Source organism: Poecilia reticulata, linkage group LG22 (genome assembly GCF_000633615.1).
Source record: "Poecilia reticulata strain Guanapo linkage group LG22, Guppy_female_1.0+MT, whole genome shotgun sequence".
NCBI classification, from domain to species: Eukaryota; Metazoa; Chordata; class Actinopteri; order Cyprinodontiformes; family Poeciliidae; genus Poecilia; species Poecilia reticulata.
This window is the reverse complement of record NC_024352.1, coordinates 23,683,895-23,698,599: the sequence shown is the minus strand read 5'-3', so window position 1 is coordinate 23,698,599 and position 14,705 is coordinate 23,683,895. Positions and strand designations below refer to the sequence as shown.

Here is a 14,705-nt window from a genome sequence, read left to right as displayed (position 1 = left end):
CTGCCAACGTCCTCCCAGGTTTCTGCTCCACTGCCAACGTCCTCCCCAGGTTTCTGCTCCGCTGCCGACGTCCTCTCAGGCTGCTGTTCCACCGGCATCCTCCTCAGATTCTTTTGGTCTTCCTCTCTGTCGTGCTGCATGGAGTTTACATGTTCTCCCCATGCATGCGTAGGTTCTCTCCGGGTACTCCGGCTACCTCCCAAAGTCCAAAAGCATGACTGTTTTGTTAATTGATTTCTCTAAACCCATCCTTAGGTATGAATGTGTGTTTGTCCTGTCTGTCTCTGGCAACCTGTCCATCGCAGTTTCCTCGTGATCTTCCTGTGTCTCCAGTTTGTCTTTGTTTTGCTTTTTTGTTGTTCCCTGGATTTTTTCATTTTTGTAAGTTTGATTATCTGTTTGTTCATTAAATATTATTAACTTAACTATGTCTCTCACCTGGTGCACTTGTCTCCATTTATAATACACATCAGAAATTTATATCATCAAACAACCAAATATAAGTTATGTGGAAATTCTAGTAATTTAAAGACCGACCGTCCGTCCGTCCGTCCGTCCGTCCGTCCGTCACCCTTGTCACTACTGGGGTCAGGAGATGTGGCTGCCTCTCCAGCTAACGTTTAGTGCGAGAGACAGGGTCACCGTGGACAGGTCGCCAGTCCATCGCAGGGTTACACAGAGACACACAGGACAAACGACCATGCACACACACACATGCACGCACGCACTCGCTTGCTCACACACACACACACGTTTGCGTGGCTATCTTTGTGGGGACTTTCCATTGACTTCCATTAATTTCTACAGCCTAAACCTTACCTTTACCCTTTTCCTAACCATCACATACCTAACCCCAAGCCTGCCCAAAACTCAATTCACACCTAACGATGACCCCTGACCCAAAAACAGGGTTCCCCCTTGTGAGGACCAGGCTTCAGTCCCCACAAGGAGCAATTGGTCCCCACAATGTAGTATGTGTCAGGAAAATCGTCCCCACAAGGTATTACAAACAAACACACACACACACCTAAGGAGAATTTAGAGAGACCAATTAAAAGACTAATAAAAAAAGGTTTGAAGGTTTCCTAAATAAATCTTACACCAAACACTATAGCTAATACAAAATATAAACAATAATTTGTTCATCTTGCTTGTGAAAAGCTATGCCCCGAGTCCGTCAATTTGAACAAAAATATCCAGCAGTGCTGAGGCATCTTCTGCTGTTTTGCTTTAGCCAAGTAGGACTGGCGACCGCTCCAAAATAGCCGCCATATTTCCTGCATCCAAGTAGCCATTGCGGAGTCTATTCTTTTATTATGTCTGTGGGTTGAGCAGTTAAACCCTCTTCTCAGTCTACGTCTCCCAGAATGCTGAGTGGTTCTGGAACAGAGTTCAGTGAATATGTCTTAATGCAGTGGCCCCCAACCCTTGTCCTCAGGATCCGCTGTCCTGCGTGGTTTTGATGAGTCTGGACTCCAACACAGCTGATTCATATGATTGCATCACCTTCTTTGCATTCCTGCAATTGCTGCAGAATTGCTAAATGAAAGTCACTTATTCATTTAACCCAGGTGTGCAGCAGCAGGGAAACACCTAAAACATGCAGGACAGTGGGCACTGAGGACCAGGGTTGGGGACCACTGCTAGAATATTGGATATTTTATCAGATGTATTATCTATTGAAATTGATCGATATCTATCACAATATATATTGTTAGCCCTAAATTATGGTCAACATAAACAGGGTAAAGACTGCTGACTCACCAATTATAAGCCACAAAAAAAAACATTACAAAAGAATCTAAGCAAAGTATTGTAAAATTGAGTGGAAGGAAAAAATGCAGTAGACACAACGATAACAGCAGAGGATCATGAGGGAAAGTCCATTCAAGAGTTTTAGACAGATTCATGAGGTGAAGACACCACACAAAGACAATTCTAATATATGTTACTTATGTTCAGCCACTCCTGAAACAGAAATAACATCATCTAACTTCAGATAAAAGTCATGTCTGTGTAACATGTTACATCTGCATTTCAAGAAGAAGATGAGAGACACCGGAACCAACATCGCTTCTTAAGGAGACTCTGTATTATTCCTTATAATAAAAAAAACTAATATCTATGGGCTTTGCAAAATGTGTTCATTATATTTTTTTGCAGGAATCATTCTTAAATAACGAGATTGTAGTTCTGCTCAGTTCTGCCTGTTTTGAGCTATTTTAGGGCCTCTGTCACTTTTAATCCTAATAAGCTTTAGAAATTTTACTCATGTAAGAGTAGAAATACTTAATAATAAAATTACTGAAGTAAAAGTAAAAAATTATAGCATTGTAAAACTTCATCTTTCACCCCCCAAAATGGAAATAAATAAATATTTCAATTCAAAGTGTGCAAAATAAAAATGTTGCTCAGGATAAAGCAGGCCTACAAAGTGCATCATAATTTAGATTCCAGTAAATAACATTCAGCTTTGAAGGCTGTTTAAATAACAGAGGCCGGTCCGGTGGGTTCTGGCTAAAGGTTCTGTGTTTCATGGTCGTCCATCCTAAATGTCATCATTTCAGCAGTAAGTAGGGGCTGTTATTACCTTAAAGGTCTTGTCCATGGAGGCCGACAGCAGCAGGTGGCTAACGTGAGGCACAGGGCACCACTGCACCATGTTGACTGCCCCCTGGTGGCCCTCCAGGCTCATTAAAAGCTTCCTGGGCGTCCCGGATGATTTGGATTTTTCACCAAGGTAAGGTTTCACTTTCGGTGAAACATCTGAGAGAACTGGGCCTTTCCTGGTTGGATTCTCCAAACTTTGTTCTGGGTGATTCTCAGGGCGTTTTGCTTCCTCTGATTGTCTCTGTCTCTTTGGGATGTACGGTCTGACACCAGGGAGGGAAGATGGCCGCCTTTTAGCGGGATTTGAACCATCAGCGACAGTTTTTGGGAAAGTGAGACAAGCAGGTCTGTCTTTAAAATGTTTCCCTTCATTTCCACCATGGTATTCCCAATCCCAGTGTTGTGTCTTTGGGTAAACATACAACGAAGAAGAGCTACTTTGTCCTGAAACAGTTTCTGAACCTGCAGGTCTGGACTTTAAATTAAAGCTATTAAGTCCAGACGGGTGTGATTGTTCTTCCTCCTTCTGATCGCAGGACTCATCCTCATCCTCTGAATCATCATAGGCCACCAATGAAGACATCTTCAACGACACTGAAAATAAGGAAACAAATATAAGTGTCATTAATTCATCTATGGTCCAAATGCGGCATCTAGTGGCCAATTCAATACCTACAGGTTTGAGGTTTTTTTTTAAATTATAACTAATAAAGATGTGTAAAAAAAAAAGAATAAATAAAACAAATCACTTTCATTGCAGCAGCATAATCTCACACTAAAGTCAATATTTTTATTTTGATACATTTATTCAGCAGGCCTGTGATGATAACAACTTTTACTGGATGATAAATTACCCCAGAGGTTATTGCGATAAATGATAATATTGTTGTCTTGAGACCATTTTCAAGTAACATAATGCTAATGGCATAATAATGCAAGAACACATTCTTAAAGATCAATAAACTTTAAATTTTACTGGATATTTAACACTGTAACTGAAGGAAATTAAATTTTCAAAATAAATAAAACAACAGATAAAATTAATTATGAAGTCTTTGTAAACAAAACTATGAGATGAGACCAAAGCACCAGACTGAGGAGTTTTGTCATTCAGTTTTTGGTAGAAAGAAATCATGCAAATGGAAATGATTGTGTTTGTTTTAATTTATCATGCAATTAATTGAATTATTGCTTATTGCAGCAGGCGTAGGAATAATCAGCTTTCAGCAAAATAAATTTTTGGTGCAACTAAAAATCTCTACAACAATAAATATAAGTGAGGAATTTGTTTTAAATATGACAGATTTCGATTCATCAAACAGTTCCTACAAACCTTTCACAGTGAATCCAGTACTGTTTCTAAATGTTATTAGATTTCCCTAAGATATTACATGATGCAACAGTTGAAGTTTAAGAATACAGGAATTTCACAAATCTTACAAATTATGTTCAGAAAAGTGTTTCATTTATATTTGTTATCACCCCACCTAACTATGCTGCTCCAAAAATAAAGTTCAGCCATTTTAAGTTGTTTTTTTATTTATTTATTTTAACTTCAGTACATACTTGAAAAGCTGAAGTCAGATTTAACTGGAAGATGGGTGAAGCTAAGTACAAATGCAGGCCACACTTCTCAGATTTTTTTTATTGGAAGATAAATGTTTTAAAACCACGTTTCATTTTACATTGTAGTTGGGGATCAAATATTTTCATCACTAACAACCAAACCAGTTTTTTGCTTTATGTGTGGTATTTTTCCCCCCAGTCATGTTTGCTAATAATCAATGAAAATATCACATTTAGAAACGGTAATTTTGCTTGTAGGTGCATATTTTTGTTGGTCTATGCCATAAATCACAATAAAATTAAATTAATTTGAGTTTGTGGCTGAAATGTGACAATATATACATCCATATTTGTAAATTTAGAGTGCTTGTTATATACTAGCAATGTCTGCTGTCTCAAAGCTTTTCATATTTATTAGCAAACAGCTAGCAGATCTAGCTAACGTTCATAGTTTTCCTTTTCAGTTTACGAGCTAATAATACAAAATAAAAGCAGATTAATAATTGCGCTTCATTGTTGTACCTGAACTTTGGAGAAGTCCTTGATTTCTCTCCGTGGCGTTTATGATAGTTTGTTTTGTTTAACATCCCGCAAAATAATGTCAGTGAGAGAATTTCAGAATAAAAGCATTGTTTCGTTTTGTTCGTATAGGGAAAGCGTCTTCCTATGTTTAAAATCTTTTATTTTGAAACCAGTGGGTAGGAACCAGAAAAAGGCACTTCCTGCTCATAAAAATAATAATTTCTGAAATATCTTTAGTATTTTTTGTTATGAACGAAATAGCATGGATATTTTGTATTCTCCTGATAACATTTGTAGGAACTAGACCTAAAAATGTTATCAGGATGTTGACTGCGCGGAATGATCGGAACCTTTCGAACACGGCGTGTTTGAACGGGGAAGAAGTAAATCCGGGCACCGGGATCTTTACAGGCTGATGCAAGTTGAATGAGGGAGCTGTCATCTTAACGGTATGATAGAAAAACAGAGAAACTAACCGGATATTTCTTTGACATGCCTTTAAGCTCAATAGTTTTTTTTAATTTTGGAACCCGCCGACTGTCAATTTTCTCATTTTGATGGAGAGTATTAGCAACGATTAGCCTGATTTACCAAGCTAGCTCTGATAAATGCTTACATATGGGAGCCTTCTGTGCTACGGAAGGAGGAAATATAAAGATATCAGAGCTTTAAATCAGTTTTATTTTTCTCTTTAAAGCGTGATTGTAACATTTGTTTAATTTTTTTCACATCATGTCAGGGTGAAGGAGATGACAGACTGCCAAGGAGACGTGGAAGGAGCCAGCACTCCCATGGAGCTTTATGAGAAACTCAGCGAACAAGGGGAAAAAGTGAGGTCCCTGAAGTCAGCCAAAGCTGATAAAGTAAGGCACATTTACAACAAAAAGAGAAGAATAAAATTTATTTTCTTCCTGCTTAGAAAAGTTAATCAACAACCGTAAAATAAATATTTACAAAAAGGGGATGTAGTCTGATGAGACAGACTATCATTTAATCATCATTTAATATATCAACATGGTGTTTATATAGTGTTTGTAAATAAAACATATTTGGGAGTGAGTCATCAGTCTGCTCCAGGATTTTTTCTACTTCCATTTTTAAAGCTGGATTTATCCACCTTGAATTTATGGTACACTGTTATATTTGTACTGTAAAAATGGACTGAAAAGAACTGAGAACTTAACTCTGGAAAAATATAGAATTTGGACATGAACAACCTGTAGGAAAACTAGATTTGTTGTTTTTTATCAGTAACAGAATTTTTAAAAGTGAATGAGATTTTAATTGATCTCTTCTCCTGTTTCTAGACATTGAAGGAAACGGGGCATTTAAAAAATATATATTTAAAATTAACATCTGATATTTCAGATGGTAATTTATATTCATTATAATATAATCCATCCATCCATTTTCTTGCACCCTTTTTCCCTCAGTGGGGTCGGGAGGGGTGCTGGTGCCCATCTCCAGCCAACGTTTCGGGCGAGAGGCGGGGTACACCCTGGACAGGTCGCCAGTCTGTCGCAGGGCAAACACAGAGACACACAACCATGCACACACACATTCACATCTAGGGGCAATTTGGAGAGGCCAATTAACCTGACAGTCATGTTTTTGGACTGTGGGAGGAAACCGGAGTACCCGGAGAAAACCCACCATGCACAGGGAGAACATGCAAACTCCATGCAGAAAGACCCCAGGCCGGGAATCGAACCCAGAACCTTCTTGCTGCAAGGCAACAGCTCTACCAACTGCGCCACTGTGCAGCATTATAATATAATAGATAATATTTTTATTTTTATACATGTTACTAATCTAGAGACAGTAAAAATTAAGGGAAAAAAGCAATATAGATAATCTTACTCAGTTTTATTGTTAATTTTTAGCCTAATAGTTGATATTGTTGGGTTTTTTTGCCCGTTTTATTTATTTTTCTACAGACTGAGGTTGACGCTGCTGTCCAGCTGCTACTGAAGCTGAAAATGGACTACAAACAGATGACAGGTCAGGACTACAAAGCAGGATGTCCACCGTCAGAGAACGATGCTGAGCTGAACAACGGCCCGGCAGCAGATGGCGCCGGTGAGGACGACACGGTGGATCCATGGACCGTTTCAACCACCAACGCCAAGGGAGTCGATTACGACAAATTAATAGGTGAGAGTCCAGTTAGCTTCAAGTCTGAGGGGAGGGGTAATCCATCATGGCGGATTGATAAACATTGTTTCTCTCTTTTTTTTCTTTCCTTTAGTGAGGTTTGGGAGCAGTAAGATCGACCAGGAGCTGGTGGATAGAGTAGAGAAGGTTTGTGGACAGAAGCCGCACCGCTTTCTACGAAGAGGAGTTTTCTTCTCACACAGGTGTTTGTTCTTCCAATTAATAACTGACATATTAATCACGTTAATACAAACTTTTCATATTATAACTATGAACTTCACTATGCTCTATTTTAGTGCGATTGGCTTAATTTTTCCACATCTTTAGGAAATAAAAATGATTTCCGAGTGTTTCCAGCTTTCTCACTTCAAAAACACAAAATCTCACCAAGTATTTTTGGTCTAATTTATTGTGCAAACATCTAAGTACACTTAAAATAAGATGAAACTAACTTCTGAGTAACTTTTTAGGTAGATATATGAGCTTGTTTTAAGTCAGTGATTCCTTAATATTGATGAAAAAACACTAGTTCCATTGGCAGATTATTTCACTTATAACAAGGGAAAAATGTTTTGTTTTAAGTATCATATTCGGTCAATGCAGCTAATATTTTTTCTGCAATTTTAAGGTATTATTGACTTAAAACAAGCTCCTATATCTTGCTTAAAAGTTACTTATGAGTTAGTTTTGTCTTATTTTAAGTGCACTAAGATATTTCAATAAACTAGACCAAAAATACTTGGTCTAGTTTACTGTATATTCACCAACTTTCCCTGCAGTTGCATCTGGTAGAAGAAATTTATCACAATAAATGATAAACAACATAATAAACACATTTTTTGTGTCCCCTTCTGCCTTGTAACCAGCCGAAACAGGACTATACATTTCTTTCTCTTAGTCTTCATGTTGTTTTCATTTTCTACTGTAACGCTGAATATTTATTATGATAAAATCAGATACAATTCAACTTTATTGCTGTAGATTTTATGCAGTGAAACAGATCAAAGAAGGTTCAACACAAAAAGCATTTCATTTCCCGCTTTACACTACTTTGTGTTGACAAAATAAAATCACAGTGAATTATTATTGGATACAGAAGAATAAACGTAATTTTTCCCCCTTTGCTCTGCAGAGATATGCATCAGGTACTGGATGCGTACGAGAAGCACAAGTCGTTCTACCTGTACACTGGCAGAGGGCCGTCCTCAGAGGCCATGCATGTTGGTCACCTCATCCCTTTTATCTTCACCAAGTGAGTTTTTTCCCTGCATAAATATGTCACTACTACACCGTAGATTTAAAAATCGACCAAAAGGTGCAGTTCTGACTTTCAAAATGGAGCAAATTGCACTGAACTCCTGGTTCCAGATGGCTCCAGGACGTGTTCGACATCCCGCTGGTGATCCAGCTGACGGATGACGAGAAGTACCTGTGGAAGGACCTGACTGTTGAAGAATGCCACCGCTTTGCCATAGAAAACGCCAAGGACATAATCGCCTGTGGCTTTGACATCAACAAGACCTTCATCTTCTCTGACCTCGACTACATGGGGTAAAACAAAACTGGAGACTAAAGAGAGAACACTGTCAGATTATAGTGTTTTATAGTGTTGTTTGTGTTTTTACTTCAGTTCCTCCCCTGAGTTCTACCGAAATGTGGTGAAGATCCAGAAGCATGTGACGTTTAACCAGGTTAAAGGCATCTTTGGCTTCACGGACAGCGATTGCATCGGTAAGCGGCTGAAAACGGTAAAATGACTGACCACGCAGATTTAAAAAGTCTTTAATGCATACATCTAAAATTAAGGCCTTAAAATTTCTTGAATTAATTTAAAAGGAGGTAAATTGGCATTAAATACGTTAATCACGGGTCTTGAATAAGTCTTAAACTCATTCATCTAAAATTAAGGCTTTCAAATTCATTTAAAAAAGGTAAGTTGGCCTTAAATACATTAAAGGTCTTCAGTCTTATATCCATAAATCTAAAATTATGGTCTTAAAATATCTTAAATTAATTTAAAAAAGGTAGGCTGGCCTTAGATACTTTAATTACAATTTCATTTTAAATATTCTATATAGTCTCTATTTCTCATGGGACTTTTCAGTCAGGCAAACCTTTCGGTCGCTTATTATTTACGTTCTGTGACTCGGGGCGGTTGATGCTACTTGTAGCTAGCTGCTAATATACACTTGCTAGCCAGCAAAGTTACATTAGCAGCTATATTAGCAGGAACCATTGGTTCTGGTTCCGACAATGGAAATAGACAGAGGAGGAAAAACTAAAAAGGCTAACTAGCTAGCAAACTCACTTTTTTTGCGTCTGTCATGGATAAATGCGAATCTGTCGCCAGTTGACTGGACGATGTTTGTCTTTGCCATTTTAATCACTTCTGTTTTCTACATTTCTGACGTTTCATTTATAATGGTTCTTAAAAAGGAGACGCAGCAAATATGTGGAAGAAGGTGGAGCTACAGAAGTGGCTGCGGGGGTTGCTAGGTGACGGGCTGGGCCTTGGTGGGGTTGCTAGGTAACGGGCTGGGCCTTGGTGGGGTTGCTAGGTGATGGGCTGGGCCTTGGTGGGTTTGCTTGGTGACGGGCTGGGCCTTGGTGGGGTTGCTAGGTAACGGCAGAGTGCCTGTAGATTGTTGGGTTACATTCCTGAGGTTTTTCAAACGGCTTATTTTCCAGACACCACAAAACAAAAAAGGCTGGGAGTTTTGTTTTAAGAACTTTGACTGTTTTTAGAAGCAGTTGTGACCCAAACAGAAGCACAAAAAGTGAATTTTGCATAATAAGTCTCCTTTAAGGTCCAATTTTGACACTTTATCTTTCTGAAAATAGTTAATCTAGGATTTAGTTACTCTTCAGATTACCAAATCTGTTCAGAGTCTCGTATTTTCCAAGTATACGTTTGATCAGTTATTGTGTTTTGTTCTCCATCCAGGAAAGATCAGCTTCCCGGCCATCCAGGCCGCGCCATCCTTCAGTAACTCCTTCCCTCATGTTTTCGGAAGCAGAAAAGACATACAGTGCCTCATCCCCTGTGCCATTGATCAGGTCAGAACCACGAGATGGAGGAAGGAATGCAGAGATATGTTTATTGTACAAAATGATTAGTTTTTCTGTCCGTCACACAGGACCCCTACTTCAGGATGACCCGCGATGTTGCTCCGAGGATCGGTTACCCGAAACCAGCCCTGCTGCACTCCACTTTCTTCCCCGCCCTGCAGGGGGCGCAGACGAAGATGAGCGCCAGCGACGCCAACTCCTCCATCTTCCTCACTGACACGCCGAAGCAGATCAAGAACAAGGTGATTTAGGGTTTTTCACCTGGTAGCCTGGTAACAGTGTAACATTTTACATTTTTAGCTGCTGCGGTTCGATTTCACACTGCATCAAACGAACCAAACTAAATGAAACTTCTGTTCCCCTCCTCGCCTGCGGGGGCTCTGCATCAAGAAACACTGAAGAAGACAACTTCCTTTCTTTCAAAATCTAAACAAAAATGGAGTGGTGTCAGATTTGAGTGGTTTTATGATTTCTCTTTTGTCTTTGTTAAAAGACATAAATAATTTCTCCTGCTAATGTTTGTTTTTACCCAGAATTCCCTGCATTTTAATCCACTTCCTGCTTTCGGAGCTTTTTCCAATCTGCTTGCATTCAAACTGCACCAGAGTTCACTTTAACAATGATATAAATGTGTTTATTAAACTTTTTATTTTAAATCTGGGTAGAAATATTACTGACTTGTATTGCAGTGGAAAATGTTAAGAACAAGACAAAGTACTTATATTTTTACAACAAACCTTTTCTAATAAGTAGAACCGTGTTTATCCAGACTTATACTGACTTTGTTGCACCCAAATCATCCATCCATCCATTTTCTTGCACCCTTGTCCCTCAGTGGGGTCGGGAGGGGTGCTGGTGCCCATCTCCAGCTAACGTTTCGGGCGAGATGCGGGGTCACCCTGGACAGGTCACCAGTCTATCGCAGGGCAACACAGAGACACACAGGACACACAACCATGCACACACACACTCACACCTAGGGGCAATTTGGAGAGGCCAATTAACCTGACAGTCATGTTTTTGGACTGTGGGAGGAAACCGGAGTACCTGGAGAAAACCCACCATGCACAGGGAGAACATGCAAACTCCATGCAGAAAGACTGGGGCCGGGAATCGAACCCAGAACCTTCTTGCTGCAAGGCAACAGCTCTACCAACTGCGCAGCCCGCACCCAAATCAGCTTTTATTTAATTTATTAAACTTTTCTAAATATAGCAAAAATTTTTAAAGAAAGTGACACAAACTGAGTCTAAAATAATTGGGTCTGTGATTGGAAAAAAAGACAAAAATCTGGCATTTTTATTTGCTTGATCTTAGTTTTTCTTTCTTTATTTTTTTGGGCCTGCAAAACAGTAGAACCACTTCACTCTCTTCAGAGTTTGATTGCGCATTCTCACTTTGCTGAACGAATCAGACTTTCTAAACAAACTGACTGGAGTTTGATTAAAGCAGACTAAACTGGGCTGGTGTGAATGCGTGCTTAATCAGATTAGGTTTACGTTGCAGATTTCCCTCACCTCTGATTATTCCCTACAGATTAACAAACACGCGTTTTCTGGAGGGAAGGACACGGTGGAGGAACACAGGAAGTACGGCGGGAACGCAGACGTAGACGTCTCCTTCATGTATTTGACTTTCTTCCTTGAGGATGATGAGCAGCTGGAGAAAATCAGACAGGTGAGGAAGAAAACAGACTTGTTTTTTTTTTTTTATCTATCTAATCCCACTCATCGTCTTCTTCCCGCAGGACTACACGAGCGGCGCTCTGCTAACGGGCGAACTGAAGAAGATCTTGATTGAGACTCTGCAGCCGATGATTGCGCAGCATCAAGAGAGACGCAAACAAGTCACAGATGAATTAGTGAAGCAGTTCATGACACCCAGACCTTTAAATTTTAACTTGTAGCTCACACATCCGTGTTTATTGTGCTCGGCTTTTATTTTCCGTTTGAAGTCGTCTGTAACGGGAGCAAACAGAAAAACTGCTCATGCTGCAGCAAATGCACATATTGTTGTTGAGGAGTGAAAGTGAAAGGCATGTTTTCTGAATCCTGCTTAAAGACAAACAAAAATCATCCGCTTCGGAAGTCTTCTGTGGAAATTTAACTTCTCACATCAGTGAAACCAACCCTGTATTATCACACTAATACGTTCACAGTTTGAGCCACTAACGCTTTGTTATTGGTCCTAATGTTCCAAAAACAAAGCAATGACGGTTGTTGTGATTACGTTTTGGGCTTTTAATGATGCGTTTTGTATGTTTTCTCAGGGTTGAACATCGTGCAGCACATAATTGAAATGATTTTTTAGGAAAACAGAAATGGGTGTAAAGATAGAATCAATGTTATACTCTTGAAAAAATGTTTGCATTAATATAAATCAGATGGTTAAGCACCAAATAAAATCGAATGGATCGAGGCTTTGTTTCCAGAAGCCTCATGTTATCCACTCCATGCATTTAAAACACAATTATGATGATTATATCAACGTATTGTTCCTATTGAAGAAATATGAGTCATGAATGTCCAAAGTGCAAAATGACATTTTTGTGGCACTGAATTAAAAAATTATACAACTTTTTTTAGGTGCAGCAGCACAAAATAATTTCAAAAGTGTATGATTTTATTTTAATACAGCAAACATGCAAAATCATTTTTTAGGTTTTGGACCAACGATGAATAACATCTGTGTCCTACGCAAACAAAAAGAAAATCTGATGGCTATTTTTACTTGATTTTGACTCGATATTTTTGACCCATGTGACAAAAAGTTTGGACACCCCTTTGCTAAGATGTTCCAGCTGCTCTGTGCAATTCACCACAGGCAAGAACCTTCGACTGCATATTGGAGCGATCGTAGATCAGTTTTAAAAAAAAAATGCAAGAAAAAATATGGAAATTTCTGAGCTTGAAAAATTACTAGAAAAAAAATCTAAATTTGAGAGTAATGTCAGAAATAAAAAAAATTTAAAACCCCCAAATTTTTACATTTTTTATGGTGGAAATACAGTTTATTTTTATTTTTATTTACAATGGCTAAACCTTTAGCATAATGCTACCGTCACTATACTTACCTGTTTTCACAGTGTTCTTGGGCTTATTAAATCTGTCACTCATGAATCTTTCTTATAAGATCATAAAATTTATCTGTAGAAAGCATTTGGTTTGTCCAAATTGATGAAGCTTGGATGTTTATTTCCCTTTATATGGGAAAAGACCCACCCAAAGTCTGATCTTATCTCTATTGCCAGACGAACCACAGAGACGATCCTGAACCCCACCTCTAGGAGGGGACGGTTTTATGGCAGGAAAGAGCTGATGAGGATTTCAGGAGAAACTTCTAATTCTTCTTTGTCTTTTACTCCTGGGTTCAGGTCAAACCAGGCTACAAACTACGTTCCACACATGTCGGTCCTTTAAGACAATTTCCAGATCAAGCATTTTACCCAAGATGTCTTCAGGTCTCTTCTGCCATCACAGCTGCAGAAACATCTCAACATTATCTGGAAACTAATGGAAAAACACACCTTGCAGAAATACAAAAACACAGCAGATATAATCAGCAAATAAATGGTAAAAAGTATCATCAGTTCCATCCAAAATGAAATCATGGTAAAAATGAAATTTTCTATTACACTGCCTATACCAAAAACCGCCAATCCCAGGTGAAGTAAGTTGAACTATTACTATTAAAGACACGGATCATAAAATCAGTTGTAAAAGTAGTTTTTTTAAGCTACTTTTCCTTTTATCGGCTTTTGTTTTTAAAAATCCCATAAAGTTGGATGAGTGGTGTTTTGGTGAGAAAGGTTTAAATAAACGCATAAAATGAAAAGCAAAAATAATAATCACATATCCAGCCAGGGCTGCACAGTGGGGCAGTTGGTAGAGCTGTTGCCTTGCAGCAGGAAGGTTCTGGGTTCGATTCCCGGCCCCGGTCTTTCTGCATGGAGTCTCCATGTTCTCCCTGTGCATGGTGGGTTTTCTCCAGGTACTCTGGTTTCCTCCCACAGTCCAAAAACATGACTGTYAGGTTAATTGGCCTCTCTAAATTGTCCCTAGGTGTGAGTGTGTGTGTGTGTGCATGGTTGTGTGTCCTGTGTGTCTCTGTGTTGCCCTGTGACAAACTGGTGACCTGTCCAGGTGACCCCGCCTCTCGCCCGGAACGTTGGCTGGAGATGGGCACCAGCAACCCTCCTGACCCCACTGAGGGACAAGGGTGGATAAAAAATGGATGGATGGATGGACATATCCAGCCAGAATGATGACTGTGAGAAAACAAGGTAGTTTCTCTGCATTTAACTAAACGTGTATGTATATTTTTAACCTCTGTTGATTAGAGAATTAAAATATGTTCAGCTGATTCTTGTTTTTAAAAATTATTTCAGTTCTTTTGTTGCACGATCATCCAATCCAGGAGAAAAAATATTCAAATGGATCATTAAAAAGCCCAAATTAACTGCAGTTATGCTCATGAGTGTATAAACTCCTACTCAAAATAAAGACCTGATGATGTCCAGATCCAAAACTGATGAATGTAAAAAGAAAAAAAATGATTAAATAGAACAAAGATCCAGTAAAATGAGTGAAATTAACCTGCATACACAATTTTTATAATCCAAACAATATCATTCCACACAATGTATAAACCTGGTCAAACAATGCTCTTTTACATAAAAGTTACCGCTTGCTGAGGTTGCTAGGTAACGGTCGGGCTTCGCTGGGGTTGCTAGGTAACGGTCGGGCTTCGCTGGGGTTGCTAGGTAACAGCCAGCGACTGCTTAT

General features: G+C 39.0%; 2 protein-coding genes across 3 annotated transcripts in view; one reads left to right on the top strand and one right to left on the bottom strand.

Moving 5' to 3' along the window:
• wdr25 (WD repeat domain 25) overlaps positions 1-4,775 on the bottom strand; it is a 118,884-nt gene extending 114,109 nt beyond the window's left edge. For both annotated transcript variants that reach the window (XR_532628.2, XM_008399914.2), the window contains exons 1-2: positions 4,699-4,775; positions 2,591-3,204 (exon numbers count right to left, since the gene is read on the bottom strand). Coding sequence is in view for 1 of the 2 variants with exons in the window: in XM_008399914.2 (XP_008398136.1) it covers positions 2,591-3,193 (603 nt within the window). In the remaining variant the exon portion in view is untranslated. The remainder of the gene's footprint in view (positions 1-2,590; positions 3,205-4,698) is intronic.
• Positions 4,776-5,040: 265 nt separating this feature from the next.
• Positions 5,041-12,340, top strand: wars1 (tryptophanyl-tRNA synthetase 1). Its single transcript, XM_008399918.2, has 11 exons — positions 5,041-5,147; positions 5,438-5,561; positions 6,636-6,852; positions 6,947-7,055; positions 7,985-8,104; positions 8,221-8,403; positions 8,483-8,583; positions 9,797-9,909; positions 9,990-10,163; positions 11,458-11,598; positions 11,669-12,340. Exons 2-11 carry the CDS (start codon positions 5,448-5,450, stop codon positions 11,825-11,827), a joined length of 1,431 nt encoding a protein of 476 aa, XP_008398140.1. The 5' UTR covers positions 5,041-5,147; positions 5,438-5,447; the 3' UTR covers positions 11,828-12,340.
• The last annotated feature ends 2,365 nt before the right edge of the window (positions 12,341-14,705 follow it).